Source organism: Lithobates pipiens, unplaced genomic scaffold (assembly GCF_037356315.1).
Source record: "Lithobates pipiens isolate NorthernLeopardFrog02 unplaced genomic scaffold, aLitPip1_a1.2 Scaffold_23, whole genome shotgun sequence".
Classification (NCBI taxonomy): Eukaryota; Metazoa; Chordata; class Amphibia; order Anura; family Ranidae; genus Lithobates; species Lithobates pipiens.
Window position 1 is genome coordinate 217,128,249 of NW_027507785.1, and position 18,877 is coordinate 217,147,125.

At 45.7% G+C, this 18,877-nt stretch overlaps 1 protein-coding gene across 2 annotated transcripts in view; it reads left to right on the top strand.

Annotated features, from left to right (window-relative positions):
• The first annotated feature begins 265 nt into the window (after positions 1-265).
• SLC44A3 (solute carrier family 44 member 3) overlaps positions 266-18,877 on the top strand; it is a 217,191-nt gene continuing 198,579 nt past the window's right edge. The window contains exons 1-2 of one of the 2 annotated variants that reach the window (XM_077452856.1): positions 266-725; positions 823-894. In XM_077452856.1, coding sequence (XP_077308982.1) covers positions 871-894 — 24 coding nt within the window. In that variant the 5' untranslated portion in view covers positions 266-725; positions 823-870. The remainder of the gene's footprint in view (positions 726-822; positions 895-18,877) is intronic. The other variant, XM_077452855.1, reaches the window with a different exon arrangement.

An 18,877-nucleotide genomic window follows, 5' to 3' on the forward strand; every position in this document is an offset into this window, starting at 1 on the left:
CTAATTGTAATGAACGGGATGGCCTGCATTGAACAACTGTGTGGGCAAATACAGCCCTCGCAAAGAGATATGCTATAGTATGGCCATGTGAATGAGGCCTAATGCTGGGTTAGATCCCTGTCTCATTTCATGATTCTCTTCACTAAGGGAGATTTCCTCTCACTTCCTGGTGTGTTTCTGGGAGAGGAAGTCATGTGACATTCCTTAGTAAACTCCTGACAGAGGTGGTTTCCCTTCTCTGCTCAGAACTAGGAAGGAATACTTTGTGCAGAACACGTTCTATTTCTATCCCCTCACCGCCGTTCTAAAAACGGCTCTCAGGTCACTTCGTTCCTGGCACCAGACATGTGTGTTCAGGATGTATTCACAGAGCGGACACTGCGTGTGTGGAGGTTGTATAGCCGGTGTGTCTCAGTTATATAGAGGCTGTATACACGGTATATCTCACTTATATAGAGGGTATGGTATATCTAAGTTGTATGGAAGGGACACACACACAGCTGGGACTAGCACACTCCTGCTCTCCTGAGGACAGCGGGAGGGCGCGCCTTGCTCGTGCACGGCGGTGGTGTCGGAGGCGTGCAGCAGATTCTTGCCCCGCAGTGACGGGAGTTCCTCACCTGGCCGGATTACCGGGACTTCACGTCACCTCAGGCTTCCTGAGCGCCTCCCCGGGACCTTCTACCTGCTGCTTACCAACTTCACCCGCCTGGGTACATAGCACGGTAAGTACATAGCTGGTCCCAAGCAACGGTGTGTATTTAGCACATAGCTGGGCACCCGGTGCTGTAAGTGACCCGTCCTTTGTCTTCTGTGTTACAGGAGGAGCAGTAGAGACCCGGCATGCCCCCCTCCCGGTGATCTTCGGTCATGTCGTGCTGTGGGGAGTATCAGGTAACAAGTGACATGCTTGTATGTGCTGTATATACCTATACACCCTTCACTGATGGGTCATCACACCCACCTCATCCAACCTGGCACCTGCTGATCTCCTATCCTCATTGTTACTCCAGATCCCATGTCCTGTACTTGTATGGCATGGGGGGGTCCTGTACTGTATAAGGGATCCCATGTCCTGTACTTGTATGGGGGATTCTGTGTCCTGTACTGTATGAGGGATCCCATTGTCCTGTACTTGTATGGTATAGGAGATCATGTGTCCTGAGCCGTATGAGAGATCCCATGTCCTGTACTTGTATGGTATGGGGGATCCCGTGTCCTGTACTTGTATGGGGGATCCTGTGTCCTGTACTGTATGAGGGATCCCATTGTCCTGTACTTGTATGGTATAGGAGATCATGTGTCCTGAACCGTATGGGGGATCCCGTGTCCTGAACCGTATGGGGGATCCCGTGTCCTGAACCGTATGGGGGATCCCGTGTCCTGAACCGTATGGGGGATCCCGTGTCCTGAACCGTATGGGGGATCCCGTGTCCTGAACCGCATGGGGGATCCCGTGTCCTGTACCGCATGGGGGATCCCGTGTCCTGTACCGCATGGGGGATCCCGTGTCCTGAACCGCATGGGGGATCCCGTGTCCTGAACCGCATGGGGGATCCCGTGTCCTGAACCGCATGGGGGATCCCGTGTCCTGAACCGCATGGGGGATCCCGTGTCCTGAACCGCATGGGGGATCCCGTGTCCTGAACCGCATGGGGGATCCCGTGTCCTGAACCGCATGGGGGATCCCGTGTCCTGAACCGCATGGGGGATCCCGTGTCCTGAACCGCATGGGGGATCCCGTGTCCTGAACCGCATGGGGGATCCCGTGTCCTGAACCGCATGGGGGATCCCGTGTCCTGTACCGCATGGGGGATCCCGTGTCCTGTACCGCATGGGGGATCCCGTGTCCTGTACTTGTATGAGGGATCTCTGCCCTGTACGGTACGGGAGATCCTGTGTCCTGTACTGTATGAGGGATCCCTGCCCTGTACAGTACGGGAGATCCCATGTACTGTACTGTATGGGATCCTAGATCCCGTGGCCTCTACTGTATGGGAGATCCTGTGTCTTATACTGTATAGGAGATCCTGGATTCTGTGCCCTGCAATGTATGGGGGATCCCGTGTCCTGTACTGTATGGTGGTGGTTCTCAACCCTGTCCTCAAGTACCCCCAACAGGCCATGTTTTGGGAATTTCTCTTGGATAAAATAACTGTCAGATAGAGATGATGATGATCAGTCCCTCTAATATCCATCTCCTCTTCCAGCATTATCACATTCCAAAAGAAGAAATACAATTTGTATGTTTCCTCCTCTAAGGATTGGTCAATGGGGCAGTGTGTCCATAGGATGACCATACACACTACAATCAGATTACTGTTTTTGTTCAATTACATTTAACACCCTCCACACCCCTCCAGTCCCTGCTGTACTTACCTCTGGCAATACTGAACTGTTCAGGATTCTGGGGAATTGAAATCCCCGCTCTTCTCCCTCTTCTCTGTACAGTGCTTCCAGGAGGGACCACATTAATTCATCCTGATGGCGCTGACCAGCGGGGTGGGAAGGATGTACGCTGTTCACATTTTTTTTCTGAAGGGATGAACTAATATTTTAAAGTGACACTAAGCCTTATAAAAAAAATCTTATTCTGTTCTTTAAATTGACGACATGAATGTACCTGTTAACAGAAGTCTCGGCTTGCACATCCACAAACGTGGATGAACTTCTGTTAACCAGGAATGTTGGAAATGTTTTCTCATTCAGCTGCTAACCGGTGTATTCTGACAGTGGAGAGTCCTGCTGTCAGAATACGTCTCTGTGGCTTTGTGCCATTTTTTTTAACATGAGCCGTACCAAAACTACATAATATAGTTGTCAGTATATCTAAAGGATATCATACACTGGTGATCAGCCATAACTTTATGACCACTGACAGGTTAAGTAATAACATTGATTATCTCATTACAGTGGCATCAGAAATCAGTGGCATATATTAGGCAGTGAGTAAACACGTTGCCCCTGAACTTGATGTGTTGAAAGCAAAAAACATAGGCATCACAGTTTGTTGTGTATAGGGCTGTGTAGGTGCAGTCTGGTCATGGTGCCCACGTTGACCTGCTTTCACAGTAAAAAGCACCTATGATGGGCACGTAAGCATTAGAATGGGATCAGAGAACAGCGGAAGAAGGTCTGGTCTGATGTATCACATTTTCTTTGACATCATGTGGATGGTCAGGTGCACGTGCATTGCTTACCTGGGGAAGAGATGGCACGATGATGCAGTATGGGAAGAAGGCAAGCTAGCGGAGGCAGTGTAATGCTTTGGACAGTGTTCTGCTGGGAAACCTTGGGTCCTGCCATTAATGTAGATGTTACTTGACACATACCATCTACCTAAACATTGTTGCTGAGCAAGTACACCCCTTCATGGAAACAGTATTCCCTGATGGCAGTTGCCTCTTTCAGCAGGGTAATGCACCCTGTTATACTGCAAGAATTGTTTAAGTTCACGAAGACGAGTCCTTGGCCTCCTGGTTGTCCAGATCTCAATTTAGTCGCACATCTGTTGGATGTGCTGGAAAAATAAGTCCAATCCTCCCTCTGTTACTTACAGGACTTGAAGGATCTGCTACTGATGGCTTGGTGTCAGATACCACATCATATCTTCAGAGGCCTAGTGGCTTTATTTCCAATTAAGTGATGGCTGTCTTTGGCTACAAAAGGGGATCTAATCAATATTAGATGGGTAGTCCCAAAGGTATGGTGATTGGTGTATGGTCAGCTATAGACCTGTAATTGCCTTCGAATCCATAAAACATTTAGGCTGGGTTCACACCTATGTGTTTCACCACATCCAATTCACATATTAGGAGATTGTGACCGGCTCTCTATGGAGCTGGTTCACACATCTCCGCAGCTGCTCCTGTGTGAATTGCACAGGAGTCCTGTGCGTCTTTTTGGTCTGTTTCAGGTCTAAATTCAGCCCAAAGTTTGGGTTGAAATCGGACCTTAAACGGTGAATTGAGACGCACCCGGGCTCCTGCTGTGAGCTGCTGCATTCTCCAGTGTGAACCCAGCCTTAATCCTAACTGGATTGTTTCTTGGTGCTGAGCAATGGTCTCAGGAAAAAATTGCTGCTGGATCTAGAAATCGTGGTTTTTAATCACTTGGGTACCAGCCTGTATATACCCCTTTATTACCAGGCCACTTTTTAGTTTTCTGTGATGTGATAGTTTGAACACCGCACTCATATACATTTTATATCATTTTGTGAGATAGGCAGAGCTTTCTTTTGGGGATACTAGATCACCACTGGGTTTTTTAAATATAAATGGGAAAGAAGACCAAAAAAAAGTTTAGAAGGGGGAAAAAAGGATTTCTATTGCTTTCTGCTTTGGAATTAAAATGCCAGGACAGTACAAACACCCCCAAAATTACCTCTTTTTGGAAAGACAACCCCAAGGTAAGGTGTGCTGAAGCCAAGTAGTAGCAATAAAATTCCCTGCTCCCTGTCATTGGCATTTTAACCACTTGTTGGCCACCCACAGTACATTTGTTGTGAATGTGCACTGGTGAAATCCCATGACCGCTGTGTCTGGTAAACACGGCAGATCATGGCGCTTGGTACCCAGCCACTGTATCATGTAATCGCTATGGCCAATCATAGCAGTCTCATGCTTACAAAGAAAACCTGTAATGAGTGGCTTTCATTCATGACCGCTTGCTTACTGTTGTGATGCTGTGATTGGCCCACAGCTCTCACATGGCATCTGGCACTATGTACCATGTGATTTGGCTGTAGCCAATCACAGCATCACAATAGTAATATAAGATGATAAAAAAATCCATGTCTTTTAGGGCCTCGAGAAATTAGATGGGCCATTAGTATATCAGGATTGATCAATTTTCTCTAGTCGTCTGTCCAGGACCGCACTAGAGAGATAGGCTCCACCTCCAGAGGCAGGAAACACAATACCAATCTTTAAAGGGCGGCTTCCGTCCTTTCTCCTTCAGTCTTTTGTGTTTCCAGGAGGCTGGATTAAGGAGCTCTCCATCCCCTGACACTGGGAGAGACGGGGAAGGAGGTCTATGTACCTGCGCAGGATGAGGGACATTTGGGGTCCCCCGGTCGGGTTGCAGCTACAAACCGGCGCCGTCCTCCTGGATAGCCCGGGGAGGGCTGGCTTTCCCGCCTGACGATCGGATTCAGATTTGGCACGAGTCAGGCGGGGGGCGGGCACAGGCATTGAGTTCCGTCCTGTGGAACGCAGGAGGAGGATAGGGGACTTCCGGCGGACCACTCCGGGTCGCGCAGCAAGCATGGACGGCGGAACCTAGGCGTTTTTTTTTTAAACAGCGCCAGCCACAAAACACTGTGCTGAACCACATGCTTAAGTAAAAAGCTTCCAAGTGGTCAGGCAAGCTTCTGAATGGAGCATGGATGCAGTGGAGCCGACACAGCTCACGTATGCAAACACAGAGGTGTCTTGTACCTACGGGGCTGGGAGGGGGGGGGGGTGATGGACTAATCGGTGCACAGACTTTTTGAAATGGTCCTTTTTGTATGTCCCCCTCCCCCCTCTCTTGTTAAAACAGGATCCGGACTAGCGTGTCTTGTGACTCCTGGGCTATCCAGGAGGACGGCGCCGGTTTGTAGCTGCAACCCGACCGGGGGACCCCAAATGTCCCTCATCCTGCGCAGGTACATAGACCTCCTTCCCCATCTCTCCCAGTGTCAGGGGATGGAGAGCTCCTTAATCCAGCCTCCTGGAAACACAAAAGACTGAAGGAGAAAGGACGGAAGCCGCCCTTTAAAGATTGGTATTGTGTTTCCTGCCTCTGGAGGTGGAGCCTATCTCTCTAGTGCTGTCCTGGACAGACGACTAGACATGGGTGTCCTCAAGGAACCCATGGACAAAAGGATGGAGGTGCTGTTAAAAAGGTCATGGGAAGTAACTATGATCAATTTAAAACCTGCAATGGCCACAACTATAGTGGCTCGCAATCTGGAGGTCTAGCTGGAACAATTGCAAGGGTATTTGGAAGGTGAGACCTATAGGAAGGGAATCCAAGATTTCCTTCCTAGGCTGCACAAAGCAGCAGGCTACATGGCAGACACCTCTGCTGAGTCGGTCAAACTTTCAGCCAGGACCGCTGCCCTCGTAAATGCATCTCGCAGGGCACTATGGCTAAAATCCTGGTCGGGGGACCCAGCTTCAAAAGTGAGGTTATGTGGTATTCCCTTTGAAGGAGACCTCTTGTTCAGGCAGGATCTAGAAAAGGTTCTGGATCGCACTGTGGACAAGAAGAAAGCCTTTCCTGTTAAAACTAAAAAGGCACCAGGGAAACGCTTTTTTCGTCCCCAAAGACAAGAACAGTCGCAGGGACAGACCCCTAAGGGCTTAACTCCTAAAAAAACAGTGGACGGGGGAAAACAGAAAAACAATCTCTTTTCCTCCTCTAAAAAAAAAACACTAAGTCACAGTGACTTGGTTCCTGTGGGGGGGAAGACTGGGGCAGTTCCTCCCTCAATGGGAAAAAACTACCCCAAATGCTTTTATTCTGAGGATAGTCAGGGAGGGTTACCGAATACAGTTCAAACACACCCCACCTACGAGGCTGTGTGACCAAACCTCCCAAAGATCCTCCAGAAGGCGATGGCCTTGCTGTCACAAATAGGCAATTTGGTAGACCAGAGGGTTCTAGTACCAGTGCCAAGACAGGAGATAAACCACAGTTTCTACTCGCATGTGTTTGTAGTGAAGAAACCATCAGGCAAATTCCGGTTAATTTTGAATTTTAAAGTTACTAAACAAGAGGGTAACATGCAAAAAATTCCGGATGGAAACAATTTTACAGTAAAGTCAATACTTCCTCCAGATTGTTTCATGGCCTCCCTTGATCGAAGTGATGCCTACCTATACACATCCCCTTTCACGAGGACTCTCAAAAATGTTTGAGAATAGCGATTCAGTGGGGAAGGCAGATCCGATACTTCCAGTTCAGGGCCCTGCTGTTTGGCCTATCTTCCTCCCCCAGGATATTTAACAAGGTCCTGGCAGAAGCATTGGCTCCCCTGAGGCTGAAAGGAGTTGCGGTCATACCGAACTTGGACGACCTTTTACTCTTCGCCCCCTCAAAACTCCAACTGCAGGGAGACCTGAGGGTAGCCATCTCCTGGCTAATAAGACTGGGATGGTTACTAAACTAAGAAAAATCGCACTTGACACAGGCCATACAGTATCTGGGTTTTCTGGTAGACTCGGTGACACAAAAAATATTCCTAACAAAGGAGAAAGCAGAAAGGGTGAAGGCGACGGCAATCTTTTTGCAAAACAATCAGGCAATTTCCCTCAGCTATGTCTGGACTGGGCCTGTTAGTGGCAACAATTCCTGCGTTTCCTTGGGCAAGGGCCCATTTCAGGTGCCTTCAGGCCGACATCCTGAACAGCTGGGACGGAGCACAAGAATCCCTGGACAGGATGGTCCACTTATCCTCAAAGACCAGAAAGTCTCTATGGTGGTGGAGGAAAGAGGAGAACCTAGTATAGGGTCTGTGGTGGTCTCCTCCAGTGTCTGTCCTCAACACTACGGATGCCAGTGCTTGGGGCTGGGGGGCCCATTTTGGGTCAAAAATAGCCCAAGGACGCTGGGACAGAGCACAGTCCCAAAGGTTGGGCAATTTGAGAGAGTTACAGGCAATCTGGGAAGCATTAAGAGCATTGCCAGAGATCTGAGGGGCCACCATGTACAGGTCTGCTTGGACAACGTGGTAGCAGTCTCATATCAAAACAAACAAGGAGGAACGAGATGACCTGATCAGGTTAACAAGTATGATCTTATATTGGGCAGAGAAGAACCTAGGGTGGATCTCGGCAGTCCATTTGAAAGGGGTGGACAACCACCTGGCGGATTTTCTGAGTCGACACCAAGTGTGCGAATCGGAATGGTCCCTGAACAGGGAAATCTTTCAGCTGATAGTGCAGAAATTGGGTCTCCAGGAGGTGGATTTCTTCGCCAGGAGAACAAACACCCAGGTTTCAGTGTACTAGAGAGGGAAGCGGGGGCAAAAGGGATAGACGCTTTTGCACAAAGTTGACCGTTTCCCACTTGCTACGCTTTTCCCCCATTCAAACTGATTCCTCTAGTCCTGAGGAAATTTACAATAATATTGGTGGTTCTGTATTGGCCAAAGAGACCGTGGTTTTCAATGATGCTGGGCCTAACAGAAGAGCCTCCCCTCATGCTGCCTGAAAGGGAAGATCTGCTATCCCAGGACCCAGTTCTGTTGCCAGAAATACAGACCCTGAAATTATCAGCCTGGCGTCTGAGGAGAGCCTCTTGAAGTCTAAGGGACTATCAGACAGGGTGATAAAAACACTTCTTTCCAGTAGAAAGAAGTTAACCCAAGCAATTTATGTTAAATTTTGGAAGGTTTTTTTGTTCATGGTTAGACACTAAAAAAGTGTCTGTAGGTATCCCGGCAGTCTTAGCCCATGTACACACGGTCGGAGATTTCCACAACCAAATCCGTCGGATTTTGCCCGTCGGATTTTGCCCGTCGGATTTTGCCCGTCGGATTTTGCCCGTCGGATTTTGCCCGTCGGATTTTGCCCGTCGGATTTTGCCCGTCGGATTTTGCCCGTCGGATTTTGCCCGTCTGATCTTGTCCGAAACTGTTGCATGCACACGGTCGGACAAAGTTGGCGAAAAATCCGATCTTTCAGAACGCAATGACGTAATTTTGTTACGATGGGACTACATTCAGGCTAGTACCCAATAGCTTTGATGTAGGAATTTGATCTGAGCATGCGTGGCACTTGGTCCGATCAAAATTCTCTACACATGATCGGAGTATGTCTGATCAGCCCAGTTGGTCGGGAAATATTTCCAACATGTTGAAAAATTGGGTCCGACGGATATTCCGACGGAATCAGTCCGATGCATACCACACACAGTCGGATTATCCGACGACACGGTCCGATAGGACACATTCCGACGGATTCTCCGACCGTGTGTACAAGGGCTTAGAGTTCTGATGGCGTGGATAAAGGACTGTCCATTAGTACTTTGAAGGTACAAGTTGCGGCCCTGTCGGTGTTTCCTTTCATGGGCTCGGTCACATTGGAGTCCTGTACAGCACGATGGGCCGTTTATTTTGTTTTTATGATAGCACTGAATTGCATGTAGGTAACCTATATAAAGTGAACGAATACGCATCGGCTGTATGGACGCACCCGCGTCAGGTACACATGGACAGATGCATGAACCCGACCAAAGATCTTGTGCAATAAATGCAGCTTTAATTCAGTTTTACTAAATTCTTACATGATATATTGTATAGTAACCTGAATAAACCTAACTTCTGATTGCAGGTGAGTGAGGATTGTTTAAACATTTGTTTAAGTTAATGGCTGTGTTTACTTTTGCTCAGTAAATGAAAAGGGTTTGGTCTGCAGAAATATTTTCTGTTTGATTATTTTTAAATTATTGACATAGTGTGGTTTGATCAGGAAGCTTTAATGTGAACCTCTTTACTGTGTGTACCGGGCATGCTACCCGGCTTACTTGACAGCTTACCTTAGGGGCCCATTCACACTTTGCCATTCCTGTAGTGTTATGTGTATTGCCTTAATGCAGTCTATTCATTTACCAGAGTGGACATAAAATGTATATGCAGCATTCTTTCTGATGCATGGCACCATGGTCGTGCATTGCTCAGACCTGTGGTGTGTGCAACACGTGTTGGAGCATTGCTGCCTTAGTGCATTGAGGTGCCAAAGTAAGTATCCTGTGTTAGTGTTCATTGTGGCAATGTACAATATTGGAGACGAGTCTGCCCAGCTGCAGTGCGTCCCTCCTGGTGTTTTAGCATGCAGGTGCAGGATCCAGCCCCACTGCGGGCAGCTTGTCAAAGTCTACAGCAGGCTGAGGAGGCTGGACGAGGCTGAACGCTGTACTGAGTGGTACCGGTGTTTTAGGGCCCTGTCCATTCTGGGATGAAGGTTTGGGTGGCATATATTCTTCAAATCTACTTTTCGTTTGCTTAGTCCAGGCAAACCACATATTACAGGTTCACTTTACTATTTTGGTAATGATTAATCCTTCTCTGTGAGCCGAATAACCCTGATTAAGAAAGTGTGTTTTTATGGTTTTCACTGAGCTTCTTAGTCATTTTATGCAAAGTCTGCTTTAAAGAATATCTCCAGGAGCATTTTTTCCATCTAAACTAACCATCTAAACCTTAGTGTCATTTTAGACAAACCACGAGCCTTTCTGTGGAAAAAAATAGATCCTGTCTATAGAACCCCTATATTTCTTGCCTAGATCGTGTAGTTCCTGGCTTCTTGTAGCATTGTGAGTGTTTGATGTATTTAGGGACTGCTGATGGTTGTTTTTTTTTTTTTTTTTTTTTTTTTTCATTCTGGCAGACCGTTTCCAAAATACTTGCAGTGAGATGATAGGATTAGCAAGACACCAGGATACAGACGCTACATGTGTAATGGGCCGATATAACTCGATGCCAGGCAAATAGCATTTATAAAAGTAATGAGTACCAGTGGCAGCTTTCATGTTTCTCTGTGCAGTCTGTAATGACTTGCAATACCCTAGATTTCCTGGTAGCCAAAGATCAGGTGGTGTTGGCTTTAGTGTTAGTACGGTGTCAGGCTACAGGTCCTAATGGGTGTTATATCTAGGGATTGCTAACACTGCCTGAACAGTCTTTCAGGGGCAGTTTGGACCTCTGCCAAGCACCCACCAAATTTATATAGGGCTCATTCAGAAAAAAATGTTTTAATTTTGGATAGGGATGTGAAGGTTGTATTATTACAAAGCTAGGTACACACATTGGGGTCTATTTTACTAGAACCGTAGAGTGCAAAATCTGGTGTAGCTGTGCATGGTAGCCAATCGGCTTTTATCTTCAGCTTGTTCAATTAAAGTAGAAATAAACTTCCATCGATTATTTGTGCCTTGTTTGCGGTAAGGCTTACCTAATAGGTACTGTAAATTAGAGGTCGACCGATATGGGTTTTTCTCTGGCCGATGCCGATATTTAGAAATCATGGCGGCCGATATATGATGCCGATTTTTTTTTTTTTTGGGCCGATATGTTAGGCTGATTTTTATTTTATTTTTATTTATTTTTTTCCTTTTTTATTATTATTATTTTTTTTTTTTTAATCCCCCTTGATCTAACACAACTTTCCCACTGGGGCGTTTTTCAGGCGCTTTTGGGCTAAAAATAGCGCCTGTAAAGTGCCTGCAAAATGGCTCCCCTGCAGTCTGTGTGAAAGACAGAGTGCTTTCACACTGAGGCGATGCGCTGGCAGGATCTTAAAAAAAAAAAAAGTCCTGCAAGCAGCACGTTTGGAGTGGTGTATACTGCTCCTCCACCACTCCTGCCCATTGATATGAATGGGCACCACTGCCGGAGCGCATGCAATGCGATTTGGCAGCAGTGCTTCATGGGCGCATTTAACCTCTTCCTTGGCCGCTAGCTGGGTTATATGTGCCCCACTAGCAGCCAAATAGCACCGCTAAAATGATGGTAAAGAGCCGCTAAAACTTGCGTTTTACCATCAACGCCTGCCCGCTCCAGTGTGAAAGCAGCCTTCATAAGTGATACAGAAAATTTCTTACATTTAGGCTGGGTTCACACTGCTGCGGGGGGAGATCCGGATGTGATTCGCACCGCAAATCACATCCGATCTCCGTAGCGCTGCGAGTTCAGCCATACAGATAGTATGGCTGAACTCGCAGCGGTCCCGCAGCAAACTCGCACGGGACCCTTTTTTTCGTCCGCAACAGAATCGGATCGCATGGGCGTTCACACCATGCGATCCGATTCTTGTGCGAGTCGGCAGATCGCACTGCGATATGCGATTGGATCTGGGGGTGTCATTAACATATCATTGACACTCCCAGCCGTTCGCATAGGGCAGTGTGAACTGCCGGCGGGAGTCGTGCGATGCGGGAAAACGCCGCGGATTCGCGGCGTTCCCGCATCGCAGCGGTGTGAACCCCGGCCTTAAAGCGGGAGTCCGCCGGGAGTCCTTTTTTTTTTTTTTTTTTTTTTTTTTTTTAAAGCCAGCCGCTACAAATACTGCAGCTGCTGACTTTTAAAATAGTGACACTTACCTGTCCAGCACGCCCGCGATGTCGGCTGCCGCCGCCATCTTGGGTATGGGAATCAGGAAGTGGAGCCTTTCGGCTTCATTTTCCGGTTCCCTACTGCGCATGCGCGAGTCGCGCTGTGCAATAAGGATGGACCCGCTGCCTCTGGGATCTGTGTGTTTCCCAGCAGGCAGCGGGGGACTTTTGGAAAGGGGCGTAATCTACGCCCCTTTCCGCAGAGAGCTATTCCGGAAGTGGGTGCAGATACCTGTACTGTACATGTACCTGCACCCCCCTCCCCCCTGAAAGGTGCCAATTGTGGCGCCGGAGGGGGGGAGGAATCCAATGAGTGGAAGGTCCACTTTAGGGTGGACCTCCGCTTTAAACATTTATTAAACAAAACAAACCTCCAATCAGTTTACTTGTATGTATGATTTAGATAAAAAAAAAAAAAAAAAACCTATATATTAAATAAAAACAGATAGTCAAAACTTTTGGCCGAAAAAAAAAAATGGGCTAATTTTACTGTTTTTATTTTATTTTTATTTTTTAAATAGTGTATTTTTTTTTCCCAAAAAAATACATTTGAAAGACCTCTGTGCAAATGCCGTGTGACATAAAATATTGCAACAACCGCTATTTTATTCCCTAGGATCTCTGCTAAAAAAAATATATAATTTTTGGGGGGGTCTACGTGATTTTCTGGCAGAAAATACTGGATTTTTACTTGTAAGCAACAAGTGTCAGAAAAAATTTAGTCTTTAAATGGTTAAACTGAGAACTTTACACACAGAGATGACTTCATTCATTCAAGTGTAAACATTGTATCTTTCTGTTCTTTTCTTGGCAGACTGCCCAGAGAGGAGGAGCAACTTACACTGACTTCTATTACAGAAGTCATTTCAAAGTCCCGCTGTAGTTCTAAATCGGCATTTTATCAGCACAATCGGCCGATGCCGATTATTTAAAAAACGGCAAATATCGGTCGATATATCGGTCGACCTCTACTGTAAATATCACCTAATTGTGCACAGTTTAGGAGATATTTACTGTATATGCAACTGATGATGTAATTGGCGCATGCGCTCTGAAGGAACGGCCACCCATGCAGCTCCTCACGTAAGCATGGGAGTGACCTCGCGTGGCTCCGGCCAGTCACACAACCGGAGTCCGCAGACCCGGAAGGAAAACTGGTGAAGATGAATGTGGCCTCCAGTGGTGACAACCAGGGCGTTGTTTGCAGGTGGGTTTCAGATGATGTGCTAGTATGTGGTGCATACTAGCACATTATTTCTTTACTTTTGCAGGTCAGGATAAAAAAAAGGCAGCGCTTTACTTCCTCTTTAAGCTTTGACCAAAAAATAAAACTTGGAAGCTGATTTCTCTGCAGAGCTGCACCAGTTTTAGTAAATCAACCCCAATGAGTTATTTTTTCTTTCAACCAGCAGGTCACACAAGTGATGTGGATGGAGGGACCTCTCCCACTGCGCTATTGTATTCTGATAGCGGGTACTTCTGCTGAAGTTACACACGGGCCAAAGTTCAGATGATTCACCAGGAACTGGCTGAATTTCGATATGTGTGTACCTACCTTAACAACTTGCGGACATTGTCATAGCTGAATGCTGGCTAGATAACTCTGAGAGGGCGTACAATGATGTCCTTCCAGAGTCACGCTTACGTGCGCCACCTGGGGCGCACACCCGGGAATTTCCATGACCGCCGGGTCCTCCGTATCCACCTCGTCACGAAACGGGGTAAAGGTTCAATGACAGCAGCCCTTTAACGCGTGATCACTCCGTCCAATGATGGAGCGATCAGTTGTCAACAAACCGGAGCATGTACGGTCCATCTCCTCTCCTTGCATCGCTCAGTACAGCGTGTGAGGAGAGGAGGGAGCTGGGTGCAGTGGCGCTGTGGGCTGGATCTGTCCCAGTCGATGGCTCATCCGTGCCTCCTATATGCTCATCTCTGTCCATCCACGTCTCATCCCTGCCCATCCATGGCTCATCTCTGCCCATCCACGCCACGTCAGTTCTCGTCCGTGCCTCATCCATGCCATATCAGTGCTTGCTTATCCATGCCAATACAGTCACAGTGCCCATCATTTTCTCACAAAAGTGTAATAGGTAGTCAAATTAGATTTGATATTTATGCCCTTAGAACACCTGACGGTGCTCCCTGCATGTTGGGTCTCTGTATGTGGCCAGGCTGTGGAAAGCTCTCACATGTGGTATCGCCATACTCGGGAGGAGTAGCAGAATATATTTTGGGATGTAATTTAGCCTGTACACGAAACACAGCTAAACTCGGCAACTCGCATTTAGCCATTACTAAATGCGAGTTGCGGCATTTGGCGCTTGAAATTCCCGTAAGGTCAGCTTCTGAACACATTTTTTTGCATTCCTGAAAATGCAATAAACTCAACTGCCTAGAAACAACTGTAAATGACCCTGTGCACATGGACAGATAAGATAACATAGAGGAGAGTTCAGAGGCAGTTGAAAAAAACATCCAACTGCTCCTAAACATCTGTTTAGCAATAGCAGTATACATGAGGCCTTAAAGTGGCTCTAAAGGCTTAAGGTTTTTTTACCGTAATGCATTAAGGTAAAAAACCTGGGTGCAGCTCCCCCCAGCCCCCCTAATACCTACCTGAGCCCCATCTCCATCCAGCAATGTACATGAGAGCAGTGGCTTTCCCGAGTGTCTCTCTCCCCATTGGCTCCATTGCTGTCAGTCACAGCCAGTAAAGCAATGGGGCTTGCTATTGGGAGCACTCGGCAGGGGAAAGGAGCCAGAAACGCCATAGAGGGACCCAAGAAAATGATCAGGGCTGTTCTTGCAAAACCATTGTACAGAGCAGGTAAGTATAACATGTTTTTATAAAAAAAAATAAAAAATCTTTCCTTTAAAATCATTTACCACTTCAGCCCTGCAAGGATTTGCCCCCTTAATGACCAGGCCATTTTTTTTGTGATAAAGCACTGAGTCGCTCTAACTGACAGTTGCGTGGTTGTGCGATGTTGTACCCAAACAAAATTGACCCCCCCCCCCCCCCCACAAATAGAGCTTTCTTTTGGCGCTATAAACAAAGAGCGACAATTATGGAGAAAAACATTTTTTTTTTTTTTTGCTATTATACATATCCCCAAAAAAATATATAAAAAAAAATATTTTTACTTCCGTTTAGGCCGATATATATTCTTCTACATAGTTTTTGGTTAAAAAAAAAAAAATCACAATAGGAGTATTGATTGGTTTGCACAAAAGTTACTGCGTCTACAAGCTATGGGATAGATTTAGGGACTTTTATTATTATTTTTTTTTTATTGTTTTGACTAATAATGGTGGCCTGTGATTTTTAGCAGGACTGTGACATTGCGGTGGACAAATCTGATCCCACATGACACTTTTTGGGGACATTATAAAATGCACTGATCAATGTAAAAATGGCACTGGCAGGGAAGGTTTTAACACTAGAGTGCGATCAAGGTTTTTTTTTGGTGTTCCCTAGGTGTGTAATAACTGTAGGGGGGATGGGCTGCCAAGGACATGACAGAGATCACAGTTCCCGATGACTGGGAACAGAAGATCTGACATCATCTGTCAGAACTGGGATCCGCCTTGTTTACAAAGGCAGATACCCGTTCTGCCTCTGTACTGGGCAATCGCGGGTCGCCGGCAGACACCGAGTCCACCCGACCCGCCTGCAACTGTGCCTGCGCAACAGGGTGGATATAAAGTTTTTTTTTGAAAAATCAAAAAAAATCTTATTTTTTTTTTATTTAACTTGATTTTTATCAAATTTATTTTAATAAAATGCTTTTAGAGTAAAAATCTATCCAAAGATAGTTTTCTATTTAAGATACATTAATAATTTAGTTTATATAGCATGAAATGGAGCTTATATGTAGCATGAGGCTGTATAGTCTGTAATATTTACATTTTTGGTAAACTCATTCAATGAATCCAAGCTCTAGGAAAGCTGAGAACATGCACTGCATTGATGCATTCACACAATGCCACATTAACTATGAGATAAAACAAAGCTCAGAAATATTTCTTTATCCCATTGTTTCGCAAACCTATGTACACTACAAACTGTATGATTGAATTCGTTCTGATATCGCTGTTTTACTAACCTGACAGTTTATTAGTCTAAATGTAAGTCTTGACATTTAAAGAGCACCTGTCATTTCAGATCCATCATGGCAGCGCCTGTTGGCAGACATCCACTCTCCTGATGCTGCCACGTCCCTCACCTTGTTGTCATTGCTGCATCACTGTCCCATTAAAGTGAATGGGACTGTCAGAAAGTCAACAGCGGGTCAGAAGAGGAGCCCCTGCGGGACAGAGATGACAGTTGCTCTTTAAAAATGAAATCCACTCAAAAAAATGAAATCCATCCTGCTGCACGAGTCACCGTACAGTTACAGCAATTTTCACAGGAGAGCCAACCTACCACCATATAATGACGGCGGCTGGTCGGCAAGTAATTAAAGTGGTAATGGCAGAAGGTTTTTTATCTTAATGCATTAAGCTCCTCTCGGCTAACACTAACCTGAAGTCTCGCTCTGTCAAGCGATGTCCACGAGTGTTTCAGCTGTCGGAGATTCTTCCTTCTGATTGGCTGAGACACAGCAGCGATGTCATTGGCTCCTGCTGCTGTCAATCAAAGTCAGCTAGCCAATTGTGAGAGAAGGGGAACTGTGACTCAGCTCGGGTGATCCCATAGCAAGCTGCTTGGTGTGGGGACACTCAACAGGAGAGAGGGGCCAGGAGCACAGAAGAGGGACCCGAGAAGAGGAGGATCTAGACTGATCTGTGTAAATCCACTGCAACAGAATAGGGAAGTGTAACATGTTTGTTATTTTCATAGGAAAAAAAACAAGACTTTACAATCACTTTAGGGATTAGTAAACTGAAATTTATCATTTTTTTTTGGTGCAATATTATGTGATACACCTGTAGTACTAGGAAAAAATATTTTAGGTAAAGTAAATATTCAGATTGTTCTTTTATAAGGTGCTTCAACCTGGAATATTTTTTCCTATTAGCAGAACCATTTTAGGCATACATTAAAGCCAATCTAAAATGACTAGTTAATGCAGCTTTGTAATAACTAATATACATTGAACCGCTATAACTTTATGTCCACCCACCCCATCCTCCTTTTGCTGCCAATACAGTCCTGACCTGTTGAGGCATGGACCACTAAACCTCTGAAGATATGATGTGGTATCTGGCACCAAGCCGTCAGTAACAGATCTTTTAAGTCCTGTATGTTGCGAGGTGGGGCTTCAATGTATCTGACTTGTGTTTCCAGCATATCTTATAGATGCTCGATTGGATGGAGACCTGGAGGCCAAGTCAACACCTCAAACTCGTGTTCTTAAAGCCATTCTTGACTCATTTTTGCAGTGTGGCAGGAAGCTTTATACTGCTGAAGGAGGCCACTGCCATCAGGGAATAATTTTTCCATGAAGGGATAAACTTGATCAGCAACAATGTTTAGGTAGGTGGGATATATCCAAGTGACATCCATATAATGGCAGGACCTAAGGATTCCCAGCAGAACATTGCCCAAAGCATTACGCTGCCTCCACTGGCTTGCCTTCTTCCCATACTGCATCATCGTGCCATCTCTTCCCCCAGGTAAGTGATGCACACACACCCGAAAATTCACATGATGTAAAAGAAACCATTTCTCCATGGTCCAGTTCTGATGCTCACGTGTCGATTGTAAGCACTTTGGGCTATGCACAAGGGGCAGCATAGGCAACCTGAGCAGTCTGCGACTACATAGCCCCATACACAGACTGCAATGCCCATTTTTTTCTGCTTTCAACACATCAACTTCAGGGACAACATGTTTATCCATTGCCTAATATATCTCACTGACTTTCCAATGCCACTGTAATGAGATAATCCATGTTATTCACTTAACCTGTCCATAGTCATATAGTTATGGCTGATTAATATGTGTATAAATCATTAAAAAATATTTTTTTAATGCAGTGTAAGTGCCTGACTTACCTGACTTAACTTGATCTGGTTTATCCTCTTGCATTCCCTGTACAGAAAAGCTGGCATATGAGGGGAAAAAGCAGTACAAGGAGCCAATTGGTTCATGTGCTTACGAAAAGCATACTGATAGGAGGAGAAAGCAGAGTCACAGAGAGATCAGCTCATCACTGTATTTCTGCTCTTGTCAGAGGCTAGAGTGGATCCAGGAGACCCTGGGCTCAGTGGAAGTGAGTTGAATGAAGCTGACCATCAGCTTGAGCACAACTAGCAGCTAAAGAAATTCATTGCGTTGAAATCTCTGGATTAAAGCTAGCTATTGCAGCAAAAGTGTTGTTGTTTCATCTTTTAATAGGCTCTTCATTTTTTTGGTTGGAGTTTTACTTTAACCACTTAAGCCTCAGACCAATTTGCAGCCAAAGGACCAAGCCCCCTTTTGCGATTCGGCACTGCGTCGCTTTAACTGACAACTGCGCGGTCATGTGACGTGGCTACCAAACAAAATTGGCGTCCTTTTTTCCCCACAAATAGAGCTTTCTTTCGGTGGTATTTGATCTCCTCTGCAGTTTTTATTTTTTGCTCTATAAACAAAAATAGAGCGACAATTTTGAAAAAAATGCAATATTTGATACTTTTTGCTATAATAAATATCCCCAAAAAATATATAAAAAAACATTTTTTCCCTCAGTTTAGGCCGATACGTATTCTTCTACATATTTTTGTTTAAAAAAAAAAAACAAAAAAAACGCAATTAGCGATTGATTGGTTTGCGCAGTAGTTATAGCGT